General features: G+C 39.7%; 2 protein-coding genes across 2 annotated transcripts; both read right to left on the reverse strand.

Moving 5' to 3' along the window:
• Window positions 1-237: 237 nt before the first annotated feature.
• Window positions 238-11,767, reverse strand: npc1l1 (NPC1-like 1). The gene is made up of 21 exons (XM_062417631.1): window positions 11,589-11,767; window positions 9,762-9,923; window positions 8,677-9,585; window positions 8,068-8,361; window positions 7,748-7,971; window positions 7,524-7,624; window positions 7,263-7,435; window positions 6,763-6,891; window positions 5,820-6,002; window positions 5,606-5,720; window positions 5,181-5,446; window positions 4,947-5,036; window positions 4,643-4,833; window positions 3,426-3,553; window positions 3,180-3,309; window positions 3,032-3,087; window positions 2,664-2,814; window positions 2,265-2,496; window positions 1,448-1,561; window positions 1,155-1,317; window positions 238-1,046 (listed from the first exon to the last, which is right to left on the reverse strand). The coding sequence occupies exons 1-21, from the start codon at window positions 11,628-11,630 to the stop codon at window positions 808-810; spliced, it is 4,092 nt and encodes a 1,363-aa protein (XP_062273615.1). The 5' UTR covers window positions 11,631-11,767; the 3' UTR covers window positions 238-807.
• Window positions 11,768-16,356: 4,589 nt separating this feature from the next.
• On the reverse strand, window positions 16,357-18,253 carry nono (non-POU domain containing, octamer-binding). Its single transcript, XM_062417535.1, has one exon. The coding sequence runs from the start codon at window positions 18,149-18,151 to the stop codon at window positions 16,817-16,819; it is 1,335 nt and encodes a 444-aa protein (XP_062273519.1). The 5' UTR covers window positions 18,152-18,253; the 3' UTR covers window positions 16,357-16,816.
• Window positions 18,254-19,031: the final 778 nt, after the last annotated feature.

Here is a 19,031-nt window from a genome sequence, read left to right on the forward strand (position 1 = left end):
CACTAGATTCTGTGTGATTCTAAGACAGTGAATGGTCCAGTAAACACCGACCTGGCATCAATTCGAGTTCTTCTTTGGACAACCTACACTAAATATGGGTGTTTGACACAATATTTCTCATGTCCAGACCAGTCAAGGAGGACAAAACTCTAAAACACGTATTATAATTACTTTTTTTTTTAATTTGCAAAGAAGGTAGTTTTATGACTTACATGAAAAACTATAATGCCACGGTAATAATATAATTTAAACATAATAAACACATTTAATATTTTTTCAGCGATTGCACATTTTTACAACAATGGCATCACACTACAATCGAAGAAACCATAATATGAAAAGTTGGAGTGCGTGTCCCTTTATACCACTTGAAACATGGCTAATGTGAAGTATTCATACATACAAAATTATTACATTCAATAAAAAAAAAAACCCAAAAAAGACAAGAGCATTTGTCTACTTCCTGTCATGTCAAATAATTCCACAATTGAACGAAAAACAATCATGCCATGCTGCAGAGCTCACAAAGAGAGACATGTACATCCATAACTGTATGTTCAGACAGGAAGATTGACTCTCAGTGAATAGTCAACTCTTGCATTGCTCAGAAATATTGTTCAGTCCCACTGCTCCATTTCTGATTGAGGTACATAGTTAGGTTAATGATTTCCATATTGAGCCAAATACTGTACATGACCACTCGTTTGCTATCTCCGTCTTAGTCTTTGTCCATCCTTGTTCAGTTTTTTGGAGAGGTATTTTCTCGGCAGAGCATTAAAACAGTTCAGTTTGTCTAGTTGGTGGTGCTCAGAAACGATCAATTTTCACCTCCTGCTCCTCCTTTCTGCTTTCCATAGTTTGTGATGGTCTTCTGTCATCTGCATGACCCTTTGTGGAGTTTGAATCTGGTTCCTCTTTTGTCTCGTTGTCTTCGTAGCTCAAGTTATCGTACATTTGTCTCATGTTGTTCCTCATCTCCAGCTCCTGGGCGGCCTTTGCTTTGGCCTGCTGGAGCTGCAGCAGCACTGCTTTATTCACACCAGGACCTGAGAAAAAAAACACAAAAATCAGGAAGATCAGGGAAAAATCTGTTCTGTTTTATTCTTTAGTGCCTTCGGTTACACCCAAAAATATGCAGAAAACAAAGTACATACCAAAGTAGCTGAGCAGTACAGGGAGGAATATGAGTCCATGAGCCATCCCCAAGAGTGTAATGACGAGGTTTAACCGGAAGAAGAAGATCTGGATGAGCTGTGCTTTGGCAAGTGCCAGCACAAGGATGCCAGGTAGGTTGGTCATAGCAACACCAGCAAACACCTTCAGGGAACAAAGTAAACACACTCAGTCAGCTGTTACTTTGTGGTGTAAAGTGAATACTCGTACAGTTGCTTTAACTTTGTCTGTGATTCACACATATCTGCTCCAGATTGCCTTATGGTTTACTTACAGCGCTGCCCATGTTTGCTGTAGCCTCCTTTGCTCTTTCCACATGTGTGGGTTTAGTGCTGAGTGCAAAGGATCTCGTCAAGTGGGACACAAACTCCACAGAGATACCCACCGCCTGCAAAAATAAAGATTGAATCAATGAGCCAGCTGTTAACATTTGTTATACCGTGATTATATTTTCATGAAGTATAATTAACACTGTCAGTTAAGACTAGAATTTTACTTGTGCATATCTCAGGTGAGCACAAGTTATATAAATCTGTAAGCAAAGTACTACGCAAAAGTAACAATTCATTGTCCAGTATCTAAAAAGTGAAAATGTCAAAAGTATACCATCACATCCGTCTAGGCTACAAGACAGGGAAATGTTAAAGGGGTATTCCAGCAAATTAGTACTGCACTTGGATAAAGTTGGAGGACTCAAAGGAGACCAAAGATTTTAAAAAATAAGCAGCAGAGGCCATTATATCCTGACTTTTAGTTCCTGGTATGGGTCAAACATCAAAAATACTGGATCCTACATTACCCATAATGCACCTGAAACATATATATATTTGTATGGCATATTTCATGAGACCCTCCTGCCTGGTGAACACTGACATCCCCTCCAGATTGTAACATGGACTTTCTGTTATTAAATGTGTTGTATCTAAGTCTGTACGTCTAAAATAACCATGATGACATCACTACGACATCACCTGGGTTATTTTTTTTGAGACTTTGGAAGGACATACAACTGTTTTCACAAGGTGAGGAGTACTTTATGTGTACAATCGGTGGAGTGCCCCTATAATCCCCACCACAAGGCGTGCTCTTACCGTGACCAGGTTGATAAGGGCTACTGCATTGTAGTCGATGCCCCAGAGAGTCATGACACCAACAGTATCCACAACAATCATGATTATGGTAATAAGGTTGAGCAGACCAGAGCGCAGGTCCAAACCCAACAGCAGACAGCACACCACAAAGGTCGGCAGCAGACACAGGGAGATGTTGAAGAGTCCCTCTGGCACAATGGTCAGGTACTGCTCATAAAATACATAAGTCACCCTGGAAGAAGGACAGAGGCAAAATAATGATCAGGAACTACAGACTGCATAGATTAAATTGATTAGTAATTAAAAGAAACTGCCCTTTCACACCGTAGAAGCTAAAACATATATTTTTTTAGAGATGGGAAGATGACATGAAGGAGTTAAGGGAATAAAAGTACGTACGTGTAGGGAAAGACTTCAAAGTCTGGTGAGGTGCCAGGTATTTGCCTCATGCCCATGGTGATGTTGTGTGCCAGCTCTCTGGCCTTCAGCAATGCTGCAGTGAACTCCTGAGAGTTGGTCAGAGGCGTGTGGTAAGCCATGAACCGAGAAGCTGTGAGCACAAGGTAACAGATTCAGATACTTGCATCACATCTTTGTAAAAAAAAAGCCACCAATTTCAGAATCAGAATCAGAATGTCTTAATTGTCATTGCAAGAAGAAATGCAACGAAATTGAAAAGGTGCAGTCCTCCTCTGTTGCCATATAAAAAGAGAATAAAACATATAAATATAAAATTTGACTTTGAGATTACTTCATAAATGTCTTACCTATAATTTCTCCACTGTCATCTATCACCACAGCCGTGTCATAGGCTCCTAGACCACTGTTGAATGAGACAACAAGCAGTGAGAATGTTGTCTTGATCATGTGATGTTTTTGTGTGTACTTGTCCACACAGACGGTTATGATACACACCCTTTGGGGCACTTCAGGTCAGGTCTGTTACCCAGGAAATCAGGGAGGAAGCGGTTGAATTGATCCACACTAGGTCTGAGGATACCATCTGTAGGAATACCCATACACTTCCGTCCACAAAGAAAAGCATCTATTGAGACATGAGAGCAGAGCAGGTGTTAATAGAGGAGGGGTAATTTCTCATACAAGGACGTTCACAGTTGAAAGTGTGTGTTACTGTGCTGTTTTCTCAGCACGGATTCTTACTTTTGTCTGCAGGACAGAACTGCCCAGCATTTGGGCCGAGGGTATACAGACGACAACAACTGGATGCAGGGTTCAGCCAGTCAACGAAATCATCCACCCAGGAGTTAGCAGGAATAGCGATGTAGGATCTACAGATCACATGATCAATGAGTTAAAGCAACGCATGAATACAAATGTCCATTGTAAGAATAAGGTGGTATTCTTTATCTTATTGTCAACAAATCATATGAAAAGAAATCAGGGAAAAAATAACAAGTCTGTTTCTCAGTACTTTCAGACTACCCTACCCTGTCTATGGCGGCAAGCTAATTAATCATGACTGACTGAAGATGCCAATTTATGAGTCAAAAATGTGGGTCACAAATATAAAACTTAGAGGCTCTGTACTTTCCTAAAACATCTGGACACATAGTTTTTATTTTATGTTACTCAGATGGAGGTAAATACTGTATATTGTGTACTATATTCTGCTGGTTATTACAAAGCTAGCCTGGCTCTGTCCAAAGGTAACAAAATCCACCTTCAGGCACCTCTAAAGCTTACTAGTTAACATTATATATTTTGCTAACTGGTTTCTGGCTGTAGGTCTAAGATAAGCCTATTTGTCATTAATGTCAAACTATTTAACTTTTTGCAGCAATATTCACATTATTGTAGTACTTTTTATGCTGCTTTTTATCTAACGTCTTTCACTTTCATGTGATATTATACTTCTAGCGAATTCCCCTCCATGAAAACAGCATTGTTGTTTACCAGTAAGCAACTCATAATGCCTGTGATAAGTTAGCTCCTTATCTCCAGGAAACAATAGTGTGTTGTAAAGTATAATCCATAGCGATACTAAATTTCATAATTAAAAGGGGTAATATTTCTCTACTGTAAGCACCATAAATCATGTTTGCTTTGAAAGGATACTATACTTTACTTTACAGGCAAAAATGCACCAAGAAGTTACATTACACTTATCAATTAGCCTTGTCTACATACATGTTTCCATTTATACATGCACACTGTACTAGTGGAGGATATTTCTCCATGTCTGGCATGATCAGTTAGAGGTGGACTTTATCTGCTCAAAGCTGTTTAACTGAGTTTATCATTAACTTATCAGATTGGCTAGTATGTAAGAGGTTGCTGCTATATCAGCAGGTTCAAGGATGAAGAAAAATGATGATGATGTGAAGGACACCATTGATGCAGCTAACTCACTGACTTACAAATGAGGGTTGTCGGTGGCGTACTGGATCTTCTGGGTTAGGGAGAATTGATCGCAGCCCACGCTGGAGCAGACTGCATTCATGCCCGTCTCAGTGGAGAAGTTGAAGCCCTTTTTTGTAACAAAATAAACAGGGACTCCAACTTCAAAGTATTTGTACAGATACTCGAAATAAGTCAGCATGTAAGACCCCTGCACCAAAAAGAAAAAGAAGATTTGTGAGGTTACATAGAAAGAGGAACATGAATATACTGTATAGTTAAGTAAATCCATCAGCCATTTGAAGAAAGCAGTTCTTAACTGACCTGAGGCATAGCTAGCTCCTGATCCAGACCCACAGTCACATTGAACATGAGGAGTAAGGAACCAGAGAACATGACGATGAAAACCAGCATCTGGAGGGGACACATAGGAGAGTGTATTCAACACATCATCGACTTCAACAATACATTGATTTTACTTTCATAACATAATTAGCACACAAGAGGTCACAGGTTGAGAAAAATAATCTGTTTTATGTTATAGCTGAAGGGTTATACCACTATGATCCTGGTGAAACCGTTCAGCAGGAAGGGGGCGTAGTATTTCCTCATGAAGGGCAGCAGGAAACCTTCGTTGGGCTTATTGGGGCGCTGGGTAGACACTGTAACACAGCAGAGCAGTTCACAGCGGTTCTTGTCTTGCCGCCGAGCGTCCAGGGACAGCAGCGCTACAAAGGCTGTCATCTGGAGGATAAAGTCCATTAGCACAGCCAGAGCAGCGTAGAGCGCAAAGGACCTCACTGCTGGCATAGTGGACAGGGCCCCTTGGGTAGCACAACAGAGACACAATTAGGGTCACATATTGTACTTACACACTGTATGTGCACAGACTTGTGTTGTTCTTTTCCCAAGTCTGTATTAGATATGACACTTTGTTCATGCAGATTCGTTTCAAAGACAAACACATATGCCACACATATTACCTAGAAAGAAGCAGACAGATTCTGAGAGACTGCACAGGAGCATGCTGGGAGCTACATTTCCAAGGACTCGACCAATCTGCTCTTCTCTCGTTTCTCTGGGCCTCCGTACATCTCTCTACAAGGAAAGAACGGCAAGGTAACGTTGAGAAAAAATGATACACATATCTTAGAAAAACAGCCACATTGTACATTTGTTGTGCACACAAATAAACACCTGGTGCTCCAGAACAAAGATGAAGACGTTGTCAGCTCCGACAGCAAGCACCAAGAAGGGCACGACCTGCAGGATGACAAGCGAGGAGGGGATGCCGACCCAGGAGTAGAAACCCATGGAGGCCAGGACAGAACAGCCAACCACCAGGATCCCACCCAGACCCACCAGAAACTTAGAGTCCACCTGCAGGACACAGAAGAAAGATTCAAGATATTCATATGACTCAGTAAATCCTCTCTTTTTTCCATATCGTTTACTTTATCAAATCTTATGTATTGTATAACTGCATGGCCAATAAACCTATATGCTTCACCTCAGTGATAAATTCTTTACAGCTGGCATACCCACAGTACTATAGTCTCTCCTTATCATATAAGTGATAAGTACTGTTTCAACAACTTACATTTCTTGTGGAGGCTTATCATATACCAGGCACATGTGATATACCTCTATCATATGTCTCCTTAAACAACCTAAGTAGCAACAGCTTAACAAGACTAAGAGTTTACAGCCATGATAGCTGCTCTGTGAGTCTGTTTTGAGCTAAATGCTAACATCAGCATCCTAAAACACTCCCAGTGACAATGCCACGTGAAAGAGTTCAATGTTCATTTGAAGCTAATGGGTTTTTAAGGGGTATTCTGTCCAAAGTAATGGACAGAAAAAAATGATGACCTGATGATGGCGCTAGATTAAAAGTTATTAAAAAGTGAGTACAATATTAGTTCTGAGGGGAACATGAATGCCAAATGCCAATGGTAATTCATCCAGTAGTTGCTGAGATAAGGTCAACAAATGTCACTCTCATGTATAGTCAGTGGCACTAGAGAAAAATTCAGAAGATCACCAAAGTTCACCCATTCTCTGGGGACCACGAATGTGCCGGTCGCTGAGTATTGTGAAATAATGCATTATAATGAAGTTGGACATTGTGAAGTCTTACCAATATGCGTTTCCATGAAGAGTACTCCCCGAGTGCAACAGCAATGTAAACAAAGATTACAGCATAGCTGATCATGAAGATGGGGATATCCTCTGCTGTTGTCCGATTAATTTCATCCTCGAGAGACCTCTGTGGACATGGGGGCATAGATATGTAAAGAAATATGAGTTTAGGAGTTAAAGGACCAGTATGTAAGATTTAGTGGCATTAAGTGGTGGCAGTTCAACATGGTGACCTCTGTGGAAGAGGATCCACTCCCTATGTAGATATGAAGGTTATTTTAGGGTAACAAAATTCTGCTAATATTTCTGCCAATAGATCCCCTAAAACTTATACACTGGTTATTTAAGATAACAAGGTGATATATAATACAATGTTTATTGCAAACAGCTATTTCCACTATCCCAAAATCCACCATTGGAAAATTAGCATTTGTGACTTTTTTTATATGTGACAGATATATCTAATTATTTTTTGTGAGATTCTATTGTTTACTGTACCTCTGCCATGTATGCAAAGGTGAAGTTGGTAGCAGGGCTTCTCTGGTATTCTTGGACAATTTTGAGAAACTCCGTCTCCCACTGCATAGCCACTTTGAACTTGATGTCGGTACGAGGATAGTTGTTGAGGGAGAAGGTCAGGACGAAAGCCTCAGCGTTGGTATAGTCATCATCTGGGAAAAGAAAGGCATATACAAGTGAGATGGTGTACATTTTATGTAGTACAGACATGTGCAAATGATGATGCTAAATATAACTCACTGTTATAGCCTCCAACAGCCAGAAAGGAAAAGACTGGACCTCCGTAGTCGGCCATGCAGCTCATACCTAAATCAGTAATGTCTTTGAAGGACAGGGGAGAACTTGAGAGGAGATAGAAGAAGAGAATTTTTTTAAATTATTATTATTTTTATTACCGAGCATGAGCAAAAGCATTATTGCCTTTTTTGCTGTTTAATTTGAAATTCCATTTTAAGAGTCCTTACTTGAGGCAGTAGATTAGATGGTCTCTCCAGTCCACCTCTTTGGTCACTCCCAGCTCTGTCATGTTCACCTTCGCATTAATGTTTTCCACACTGTTCTGGAAGTACTGTGGCAAGCTGTTTACTGCACAGTCGGTCAGGGAGGGATTGGATGGGTTCAGTGGTGCATAACACACATCCTTCAGAGTTGCTGTGCCGTTCAGATCGTCTGACCAGAACTTGATGTTCTAGAAATGCCATAGAAGAGGCATCAGTGTGTTAAAATTATGCAGTGAATTTGTGCAGATACTGTCAACACATAACTTTGTTCCTGTGGTCTTTACCTGTATTCGTTTCTGGAGCTCCAGCAGCTCAATAATGAGATCTTTGGATACAAGGCCACTAAAGTTTTGCTGCCCAAACAGCAAAGAGTCGTACATGTGACCTTTTCTTCCTGGTGCAGTCAAGATCAGCTGGTTGGTCCTGAAGAAGGGGTCAAAGTGCTTGTCATGGAAATCCTTCTCCTCACGGGCTCGGCTGTTAGGAGCAGACCACAGCTCGACTGGGTCAGTGGTGAGTTCAACGGACATGAGACCAGCAGCAAGAGCAGCCACAACTACAGCCGACACCAGGAGCACCTTGAATGAGAATGAAATATTAACAACTGAGACATATCTTATTCATCTGGTTTACAACCAGCTTCCTACTTATAGCCACTATGAGTAGAGTTTTTATGCAATTGTCACAAGTCTTATAAACTATCATGATGGTTTTTATTTGCAAAAACATTTACAAAATGTAATTATTTATATCTATTTATCAGTGTCCCCTGATCAGATCACAGTGTGGTATGAATGTCAGAAGTTGTGGATTTAACATGTCAAATAAAACAATAAACCTGCACATTGTGCACTCTACTTTTTCTGGTAAAAAAAATGTTTGCTGAAACTAACCGCGAGAGGATACTTGGCCATGAGGGTTCCCCATTCCTGAAACACACTGGTTAGGAAAGCTTGAGCAGCCAGGCTATTCCTGTCGGCGCACGTAACTTCTGATGGATCTATGACCTGCTGAGTCACATCATTACTGTTCTGGTCTTTGCCTTTTCCCTTTCTCTTTCCAGTCTCTTCATCCTTTCTTTTTAGAGACCTCACCAAGCAAGAGACAACTAGGAAGAGCAGGAAGGAACATATCAGGAGGACGAACATGATGATAGAAATCACAAGGTAGCCATCTTCTCCCAGCAGTGTGAAGGGTGCGGGTGGCTGTGGAATAGACACATTCGGGCACGACTCTTGGCAGTCCTTGCAGGAGCAGACCCCACCTCCAGATGGTGTGGTCTCGTTACACATTAAAGCTCGTCCATTGTAGGGAATGACACCCTCTGGTAGTCCCGCAGTATCTCCCTCTTTAATCAGCCTGAAGTCGATGTCCAGTGGAGCCAGGCCATTACTGGAGTCCCCCTGGAAGTCATACCAACGCTGGGCGTTGCACAGCTTGGCACCATACTGACCACACATGGTGGCGATGGCAAAGCCTCCTGTTGCAGGGATCCTGACATTTTTACAAGAATCAAAGGCAGCGTTTGCAAACTTGCTGGTTAAGAATGCCTGGTAGCCCACCACAGCCTCTCTTGTCTTGCCCGCAGTAGTGATGTTCATGACTTTTGTGACTTTTATTGTCTGGCTCTGGTTGGGGCTGCAAGTGTTGATGCAGTGCAGGTGGGCAAAGTTTTCAGCGCAGGAAGGGCAGCGGACCAGCACAGCCTTGGACAAGGACAAACTCGTTTCCAGGGATGACAGCTGTTTGACGGAGCAGCAGGCGTATGTGTTGTTCTCTCCACGATCCAGAATGGGACACACCTGCCACAAGAACAGGTGCCATATGAGTGGACAAACACAAGCTCATTTGATGTCAAAGGAAGACTCCTAAAATCATTTCTTAAGAGTAGGCTAAGTAGTAGACTAAGTAGACTTAAGAACAGACATCTGCTACTTTACTATGCTTGATTCAGCCTGAGCAGGATCTACATACAGACCTTTGCTAGTTTCTTGTAGTGTTCTCCTTTGAGAGGTCGGGCAGGGCTGTAATCGAGACAGGGGACGATAGGAGGAATAAGGGCAACCCCCACTGACGGGTTTCGGCCACATTCCTCATAAAAAGAGCAGTAGCCGGGTTCATGTTGGGTCTCAGACAAAACCTGAATGGAGTTGTAAAAAATCACAATGTTGGAGATAAGTGAAGAACAAGGCACACATACAACCCTGGAATACTCAAACCACAAAGAGCCATAATTGTTGGCAATACCTTGCATCTGTCTCGCACAATTAGCATATTATTGGTAATAGAAATTAAAATTCTGAATGATATTTCCAACACCTTGCAGCTAGTAACACAGTTTGACTAGGTTTATCATGTACATCGGTACTATTTTATTTTTTAAGACATTACAGTTTTAACCCATAAATGTCTTTACAGGGTCATCATGACATTAGCTTTGTACTGTGCCCTGTCATATCAGCTACTTAATGCCACTTTGCAGGAACAATAAAATAGAGAATTGTTAAAGTATGTTCAAGTCCAAATATGTTGAACATGTTCAAGGTCGATAACAACCACATAATAAGATATCCATAAATGATAAATATCTCTCATATCATTTATATTTTACTTCCATGTAAAAGCTCTTTGGTCAGCTATAACTTAAAGGTGATGGGAAAAATCATTAGCTAAACACAATTTCAACATTTTTACTAAAGAATGTCAAATGTATGATAAATTATGATAGATTGCATTGATTCATTTGGGTCAGACTTATTTTGTCTTTCATTTTTACACTTTAATATTAACCAAAAACACAAAAAAAACCTTACTTGACCATGTAACTATAAACTTTAATGTCATTTCCAGTTAAGAATGAAAGATTAAATGTTTGAGAGGGTTACTTTGAAATGTCATCTTTTGTTAATCCCAGATCACCTACTTAACAGCAAAAACCTTTTTTTTCTTTATGGCTTTAGAGACCTAGCCACCAATTTATAAATTGTGTACACATGGCAAAATTTCCCTCACTTATTAAGTCTCAAATTACCATGGTGTCATCAGTGCCCTCATTTATTTGTGTTGTGGTGTCTTTTTTTTGTTTTTTGTTTTGAAGACGTTCTGGTGTAAGTTCAAATAGGCTTATTTCAGTTAATCAAGACCAGTGGTGAGTCAATGTCTGAAAAGGGGAGAGGTTCCGATTTACAGTTTGTATACACATGGAGAATTACTTGACATATTTTTGTTTATTACCACCACTGACGCACGCATTCTGATGCACTTTATTGCATCCTATGTTTATGAACATTATCAAATGGGTTTTATTTTCCATCATATGTACATTTACATGTTTTAATGTTAATTGTATGTCTTTGTAAATGTAAAGCACTTGGTGCATGCAATTTCTATTGCTGTAAAGCACTTTGAGCTGCATTTTTAAAAAAATGAAAAGTGCTATACAAATAAAGTTATTTACATGTATGCTGCTTTACTGCTGAAACAAATGTTAATGTAACCCTTTTGTAATAACCAACATTTTGGTAAATAATTACAATTTAACTACAACCTTTTCCAAATATCTGTAGTGAATATGTGTGTAGTATTGTAATTACAAAAACGTACATATGGTCTTCTACTTCCTGGTTATGTACTATAAAGTTTGTAATACTGCAGGAAAATAATTAAGTATGAGTATTTGAATATTAAATACTATTTAGTTTACATATTAGATTATGTTTATATATTATTTTTATATTAGAGTACACCATTACAACATCATCCGGCACTACTTTTCTAACAAAGAAAAACTGCCGAACCAACTCACCATACAAGTCAGAAAAGTGACCAGGGCTGTGAGGTGGACCATGATTCCTGAGAGTCTTTCAGCAACAGATGAGTCAGGGTCCTCAGGTACAGTAAAGTGGAGTGTATATTCACTGCTGCCCAAAGTAAGACAGTGAGAGGTGCTACGTTGAGTCTTAGTTGTCCTCTCTCTCCCGTCGCTTCTCTGGCCGTCTAACAGTGTTAGGGTTGGGACAGGGAAACATCATGACATGTCCAACGTCACCACTCCTGTGATGTCACACCTTTTCTTATCTGGTCTGATGTGAGGGTGGCCAATCACAGCTATGGATGATCAATTCATCTGTCTGATAATTAACATGGGAGCAATTTTGATAGGGTTTCTGTGGAGATGCAAAGCAAATGGGAGAAACTAAATGAGAGATGAGAGTCCATAATAACAACCACACCCAGATCTTTTCTTATATAATAATAAGATTAATACTACATTTACTTTGTACCAAACCTTTCATTTATGGTTAAAATCAAAGTGCACTTCTCTCCACTTGAGTCATACTTTGTTTTTGGTCATATTTGACTTTTGGTGTTTCTATTGAAGACAGATAAACTTACAGACATAGGTTCAGTGTGTAGTGTAAGACACTCACATGCAAAGTACAGTAAGCTGGAGCAGGCACGAACATGACCTTTAGACCTTATATGTGAAGGCTATCCTGTCTATAAGGTTCAGAGAGGTCTGTATCAGCTGATGTCCCTGTTTCATTTTTTTCTCGACTTTTTTTCATAAAGGCCTTTCATGAAACCCAGCAATAGCCTGAAGATGGTAGTAGGCAGACATGCCAAGACAACATGACTAATCACTTCCTGTATCACATCCTACAGTCTAAGATTAACTTTGCAATGAATGTTGTTATTGCATGCCAAGGTCATGGGCAAGATAAAACAGACAACCAAGGTTCCACAGTCATGCCACAGGGCCTCAGAGCTATCAGGGCGAAAGTGCATGAACATTTAAATTTGTGATAAACAGAGATGGTAACAAGGACAAGAAGAAATGAGGCAGATATGAAGATGTTCTTTGTTCTGCCATTATGCTGATAAGTCATGGCGTGATACAACATTTTGTAACTTGGCCAGCATAACAAAAAATGTTCCACACTGCATTGAACACTGTTGAATAAAGGGTAAAATTATTTGATTTTTCAGCATAAATATCAATTTATCTGCTGCTTATCAGTGTAAGTAAGTACCCCAAAAGTGGCTGTGCAGCACTGAGACCATATCTGCAAAATATCTTTACTTCCTCAACTGTATTGTACCCTGCTCTTCTGTCTTTAAATTCATTTCAATTATTTATTATATTTCTGCTCTGTTTTATTATCTCTATATAACTTTGAGCCATGCAGAGTGTCACTTATTCTTAATGAGTGTCTATCTCCACATACACAACACTGAAAGAAAATCCTCTGAAATATTTACAGGTGCAGGCCAGGTGGCAAATTGGTTGCTACTACAATTTGGACTATAATTCAAAATTCAAAATTCAAATTCAAAATTACTTTATTTATCCCCGAGGGAAAATTCAATTTGTCTGTTAGCTCTTCTGTAAATTATTGAAGAATTAGACAGCCTGATGGCTGTAGGAGCGAAGGATCTTTTAAATCTCTCCGTCCTGCAATGGAGAGAGAGGAGCCGTCCACTGCTGTTTTTTTTGTCCATAAACAGTTTGTAAAAAATATAATAATTATATAGTATTTGAACAATTCCCAGTAATAACATTTTGACAGTCACAACAACACTTTACTTCCATCAACAAAAAATTGTATTAAATGCATAATATTTTTAAGTAAGTTAAGCTTACAATATACAAAATATGCTGGTTGTACATTTTTCTTTATGGTGAAAAAAACATCATTCAAATGAAGACTGAAACTAACCCAGTTTTCCTCTGAGACAACACACAAACTAATAATATCATTTGTCACAATATCATTTGCTCACCCGAATTATTTAAGGGAATACAGGGTTTGTCACACAACAGCAGGAAAAACCTGATATAATTTGATCTGAATCTGTCTACAACCACCCTTTTACAAAGGTAGTATTATATATATACTTTGTCATGTTTACTGTTAAAATGTAACTTTTTTGTTGAGACTATCAGAGAAGTCAATATTTATGATAATGGCCACTTTTTTAAATTCATTTTTAGTGCAATATCTGATTTTATAGTCTTATATTGGAGTTCTGATTGTTTCCAAACTGTACTGAAATATACCATCAAACAAATTAATATAATTTCATAACTTAAACTCATTTTGCTAATTTAAAACGTTCAATCCCTGAAAAGTAGCAGAACATTTCCTATGAGCCTCAATTCACAGATAACAGATGAAAGACACTGAAAGTTACATTTACTCAAGAGTTTTATTGAGTATTTCCATTTTCGAATATACTATACTATATTTGACAGAAAAAATGATTTGTTATTTTACAGACTAACATTTTAAATGTTAAGCTTTTAATAGATTTGTAAAACATGATACAATTGTTTGTATAAATGACATACTACTAGATGAGTTGCAACATTAAAGGACATATAAGTGTTTCTTTATTTCTTATTTATTTTGAGACTTTTCATAATAACTTCATTAGTATTTCATATATACTCCATATACTTCTATATGAAAAACACTCACTTTACTTTTAATGTACTGCAAAGCTGGGTTTGTAAGTAATTACTGAAACACTGAAACATTTGCTAAAAAACTATTACACGCACTGATTTCTTGTCAAATTGCATAAAGAAAGAATTATGTGTGTAACTAGTCCCTCCTCCTCTGGTGAAAAATGAATCAACAAGATCCTGGTATGTTTCAAACAAACAAAAGTTTAACAAATATATGTCATAGTTTATAGAATGCTGCAGGCTATGCATGTGTTATCTACTGTAACATGAAATCATAACAACATACTTACATAAAGCTGAATCTGAATCTGAATCTAATCTAAGCTTTTCTAGGGTTGGGGCTCAAACGCATCAGAGACACAGAGAAGGATGCAGAAAATCTCTTGGCGTCTATCCTCCAAAGTACATAGGAATTTAAAAGGACATATCTACACCATTTTGCTCCAAGACGTTGCTGATTTCACACTCAGATAAGACACTTTCCCCTCTTTATGACTTAGTCTTTATCAGTCATTATTTATGGAGCTCTCGTTGTGCTTGCTGGTGGAGCAAGATGATTATCTCGTACTAGGATACAGGTCAAGGGCAGTTCCCTCACGGAGGTCTTGGCTATCAGTTTAACTTTAGGAGGATATAAAACCTTTGCGTGATGGAGATACTGTTGGATGATCTTCAAATAACTGCAATTAAAGATATTCAAGATGTTTTAAAGGAACCTCAATAAGATAGTTGATTTAATTCTTATATTCTTTCTCTAACCTTTTTGCATAGAAGTTTGGTTTCTACTCAGCAGGTGTCCAACAAAAACATTCACATGAGACTGCTTTTTTCTTCCTCTGCAACAACACAAACTATGATGATATAACTCAGCTCTTTCCAGAATAAACACAGCACTATGTCTGGCACATGCATGGGCCCTGAGCTATTGTGTAAGTCAGACTATCTTGGCATGGGGTCTCTATTTGGGTTTCAGTCTCAACAGCCCACTAGTGAGTTGTAGGACACTGCAGGTATGCAGGTGTCATTACCCTCTGTGTCACTTTGGGCTGTGTAGGCATGATTGTTTGCTTTCTTCATTTCTCATTCAGGAAACTCTCTCACATTTCTCTTCGGCATTTGGAAACCAGGTGAGTAGATGTTAGGTGAGAGACAAAACGTCTGTCTAGTTCAGTAGGAAATACACTCCTCAGTGAGTCAGAAGTCAATACAAAACAGTAAAACTCATAGGCCCTTTTTACAACAGAAAGCCTGACTCGTCATAGGAGGAAAAGCACAGACAAATGCATAAACACTGATGGCTCCGTTCCACTGTATCAGTGAACCATAGCCGGGGCACACCTAAATGGATAGCAACCATCATTACTTAATGTAAATAAACCCTGTGCTCTTCCTGCCGACGTGTCAAAGTAACATATGATGCTCTGTGACAGTCAGCTGCAGCAAATACCATTAATTTTAAATAAGGCTGTAATCAGGAACTGACAATAATGGTTTAATTTGCAGTTTTTTTTCCCCTTACATTTTACACATTTTTGAACCATCTTTTGCCTTAAACACCAGACATGTTATGTTATTGATGTGCCATGATATGCTGCCCTGGAAATGTGTTTCATCAACACCTCAGTGTTAATTTAATCAATACTCCATTCATGCATGAAATCCAATTGACGACAGTGATTCAATGCTGAACCAGAACCAGTCAGACACCTCTTCATGGATTACCATAAAACCAACTATTATCCTGACCACCCACTCTGCCACCTGCTGGACAGACAACAGAGCACTTTCTCTAACAGTGGTTCAGCTGTCTGTTAGAAGAGAGTCACTTTGCCATCATAAAGACTGATACAAGAAATCTTTCCTGCCCAAAGCAACAACTGTTTCACTCCTTCAATAACTTTGCTCATGGTGAATTTTGCATCTTTATACTCTACCTTATTGCATGTTTAAAACTTTGCACACTTGTCTAATGTATACAGTATGTTACCTTATGTTTACATTTTATTATATTTATGGTGTATGCTAAGGTTTTTTCTTATATTGAGCTCTTTGACTTGTTTTTTTTATGGAATAAACATTTTCTCTTCTTGCATGATATGTATATTTATTGTTCACTTGCAGTCCCTGAATAACCTGTTGTAATACAAAAAATGTCCTATATCTCTCATTACAAAGTGTCTTGATTCTGTATATTTTGTGAATAACATGAGGGTGGTGACACATCTGGTTTCATATTGTTGTGAAAGACATTTAGAAATCTTGAGTGTTTTCTACTCTGAATAAAACAAACTTCTTAGGGAACGGTGAATTTATTCCACAAAATTCAATAAATTCAGGACAAAAACATTTTCTATCCCTATGAAAAGTACATTAAAGGTAGAAATTAAAGTAAAACACATGGCTTATTTGGAAAGTTTGGAGACATGTTTAGTACTAAAACATAATTCAAAAGCACTAGTAAAAAAAACATGCAACATTTTTTCAGAGTTCGAAAGTAATCCTCCCTTCCTGAACTTAGAAAATACAGTGAATATGAAATGGGGAAAAAACTGACACTTGATTCAAAATCTGCGTTGTTTGTTAGGTCCATAGTCTCCGGGCCCCGGCAGGCCTCTGGGAAAGCCACCCTGGCCTCCTCCGGGCATGTTGGCATTTCCAGGCCCCGGCATCAGGGGAGCATTTTCAGCAGCCATCCCGGGAGTGCCTGCGGGACCAGAATTCCCACCCAGTGAGTTTCTGTTCATGGGCATCCCATGGCCGCCCATGTGCATTCTCATTTCTTGCTCTCTGTTTTCAGGGAAGTTGCCTCTGAAGCCCTCCTGCTGCCTCTTCATCATCTCTTCATTGCGCATCCTCATCTCATCCTCTCTTCTCCGGCGTTCCTCCTCCTGCCGGATCTCTGCCTGTTTCCTCTTCTGCACCTCCTGACTGTGGAGCTCCTCCATCCTCCGCAGCTCCTCCTGACGCCTCAGCAGGTCCTGTCTCATCAGCATCACCTGGTGCTCGTGCCTGGCCGCCTCCATCTCAGCCTCCAGCTTCTCCTGAGCCTCCTTCATGTTGCGGTCCACCATCTCGTACTGTTGCTTCTCCATCTCCATCAGGGCCTTCCAGCGCATGGCGTACTCGTACTCGAAGGTGCCCGGCTGAGCAAACCGTGGTGGCTGCTCTCGTTCTTTGTGATACTGCTGGTTTTTGTTTATGAGCTTTTCTGACAGTCCCTCCTCTTCATCACACTGCTCCATGGGCTCCACCGTGATAGGCCGAGGGAAGGCTGTGAGCAGATAGGCACCATCGCTGCATTTATCTAAAGCCTTTCTTGCTGCTGGTTTTGATGTGTACTCCACTATCCCCCTCCCTGTTGGCCTGCCTCTGTCATCGACTATGATCACAGCCCTCTCTATCTGCCCGAAGGCAGCGAAGGCCTCCTCCAGCAGCTCATTGGACACAAACTCAGGCAGGTTCTTCACAGTTAAAGCAGCTCCGTGTGTAGCAAACCTCACCCGTATGGGTCTGCCTCTGAATAGAGTATCATCCAGCTCAGCTCTGGCGATCTCTGCGATGATCCTGGTCTCCAGCCGGATGAAGCCGAAGCCTCTCTCCTTGTTGACGAAGATCTCATTGGCTTGGCCGTACTTGGCGAACAGCTTCTCCAGGTCCTCCTCGGTGACCCCGGTGGGGAGGTTACCTACAAACAGCCTGCTGCGCTGGGTGAAGGTTTTCTCCCCGGGCTTTCTGAAGCTCTGCAGGTCCAGAGTTAAGGCCTCATTCGGGCTCCTGTGCTCGCTGTGCTCCGGCTGCTGCCCGTTCGTGTTGGTCCCTCCGGGCTTCCTCTGTTCCCCGGGCCCGGGCTGCCGGTTTGGGCCGTGGTTCTGCTGGGGGCCTCTGTTACCCTGCATCTTTCTGCACCAGGAATAAGACCCGAGTCAAGAAATGGCCCGATAAAGAGGAGCAAGCAGCGGATCGTGGCGCACAAAGACCTGCGAAAATGGCGAGGCAGCCGCGGCGCTATTGTGACCTCACTCCCATGCGACTACAGTATATAAATCTGTGACGTAAATGCTATGCGACAGGAAAACATAAAAAAGCTTTTTTTAAACTTTATTTTAATACAGAAAACAGGACAGACAGTATTATAGGAAAGGAAAATAAAATAAACTAATCACATAAACAAAATACAAAACAGTTTACTTTATTAACAACACAGTAATATTACAATATAAAAAACAGCATAGGGAGAAGTATAGAAAAAATAAAATAAACTAATCACAAAAACAAGCAGAAATAAGATTCTACAAATGTAAAAAAAAAAGATACAAAGTAGCCTACAGAAATTAATAAAAGTCAATGAATAATTATAACTTGTTTAGAGACTAAAACACACCAAAACAATTAAAAAACAAAAAATGTGTTAATTAAGATAATAAAAATATACATAATGAAAGCTAAAACAAGCAATAGAATAACAAAACATTTTGAAGTACCAATAGATATAGTAAAACAGTAAAATGTTAATAAAGTAGAATAGAATCAAATAAATAAATAAATAAATAAGGTGAAAAAAGGTAACGCTTGGGTCAGTATATGTTTTGGTCATTCATATTTATTTTCAAAAACAAAAAATGAGTGGTTATTCGAAGTTAAAACTTATTATATACATACATGTAGTTGAGAGCCTATGAAACATAGAGATAGCAGAAAAGTGGAGCAGTTTAGTGTTAAAACTACTCTTCGCTGACACTGACAGGATGTTGTGTGTGTGTGTGTGTGTGTGTGTGT

This window comes from Scomber scombrus, chromosome 4 (genome assembly GCF_963691925.1).
Source record: "Scomber scombrus chromosome 4, fScoSco1.1, whole genome shotgun sequence".
Lineage (NCBI taxonomy): Eukaryota > Metazoa > Chordata > Actinopteri > Scombriformes > Scombridae > Scomber > Scomber scombrus.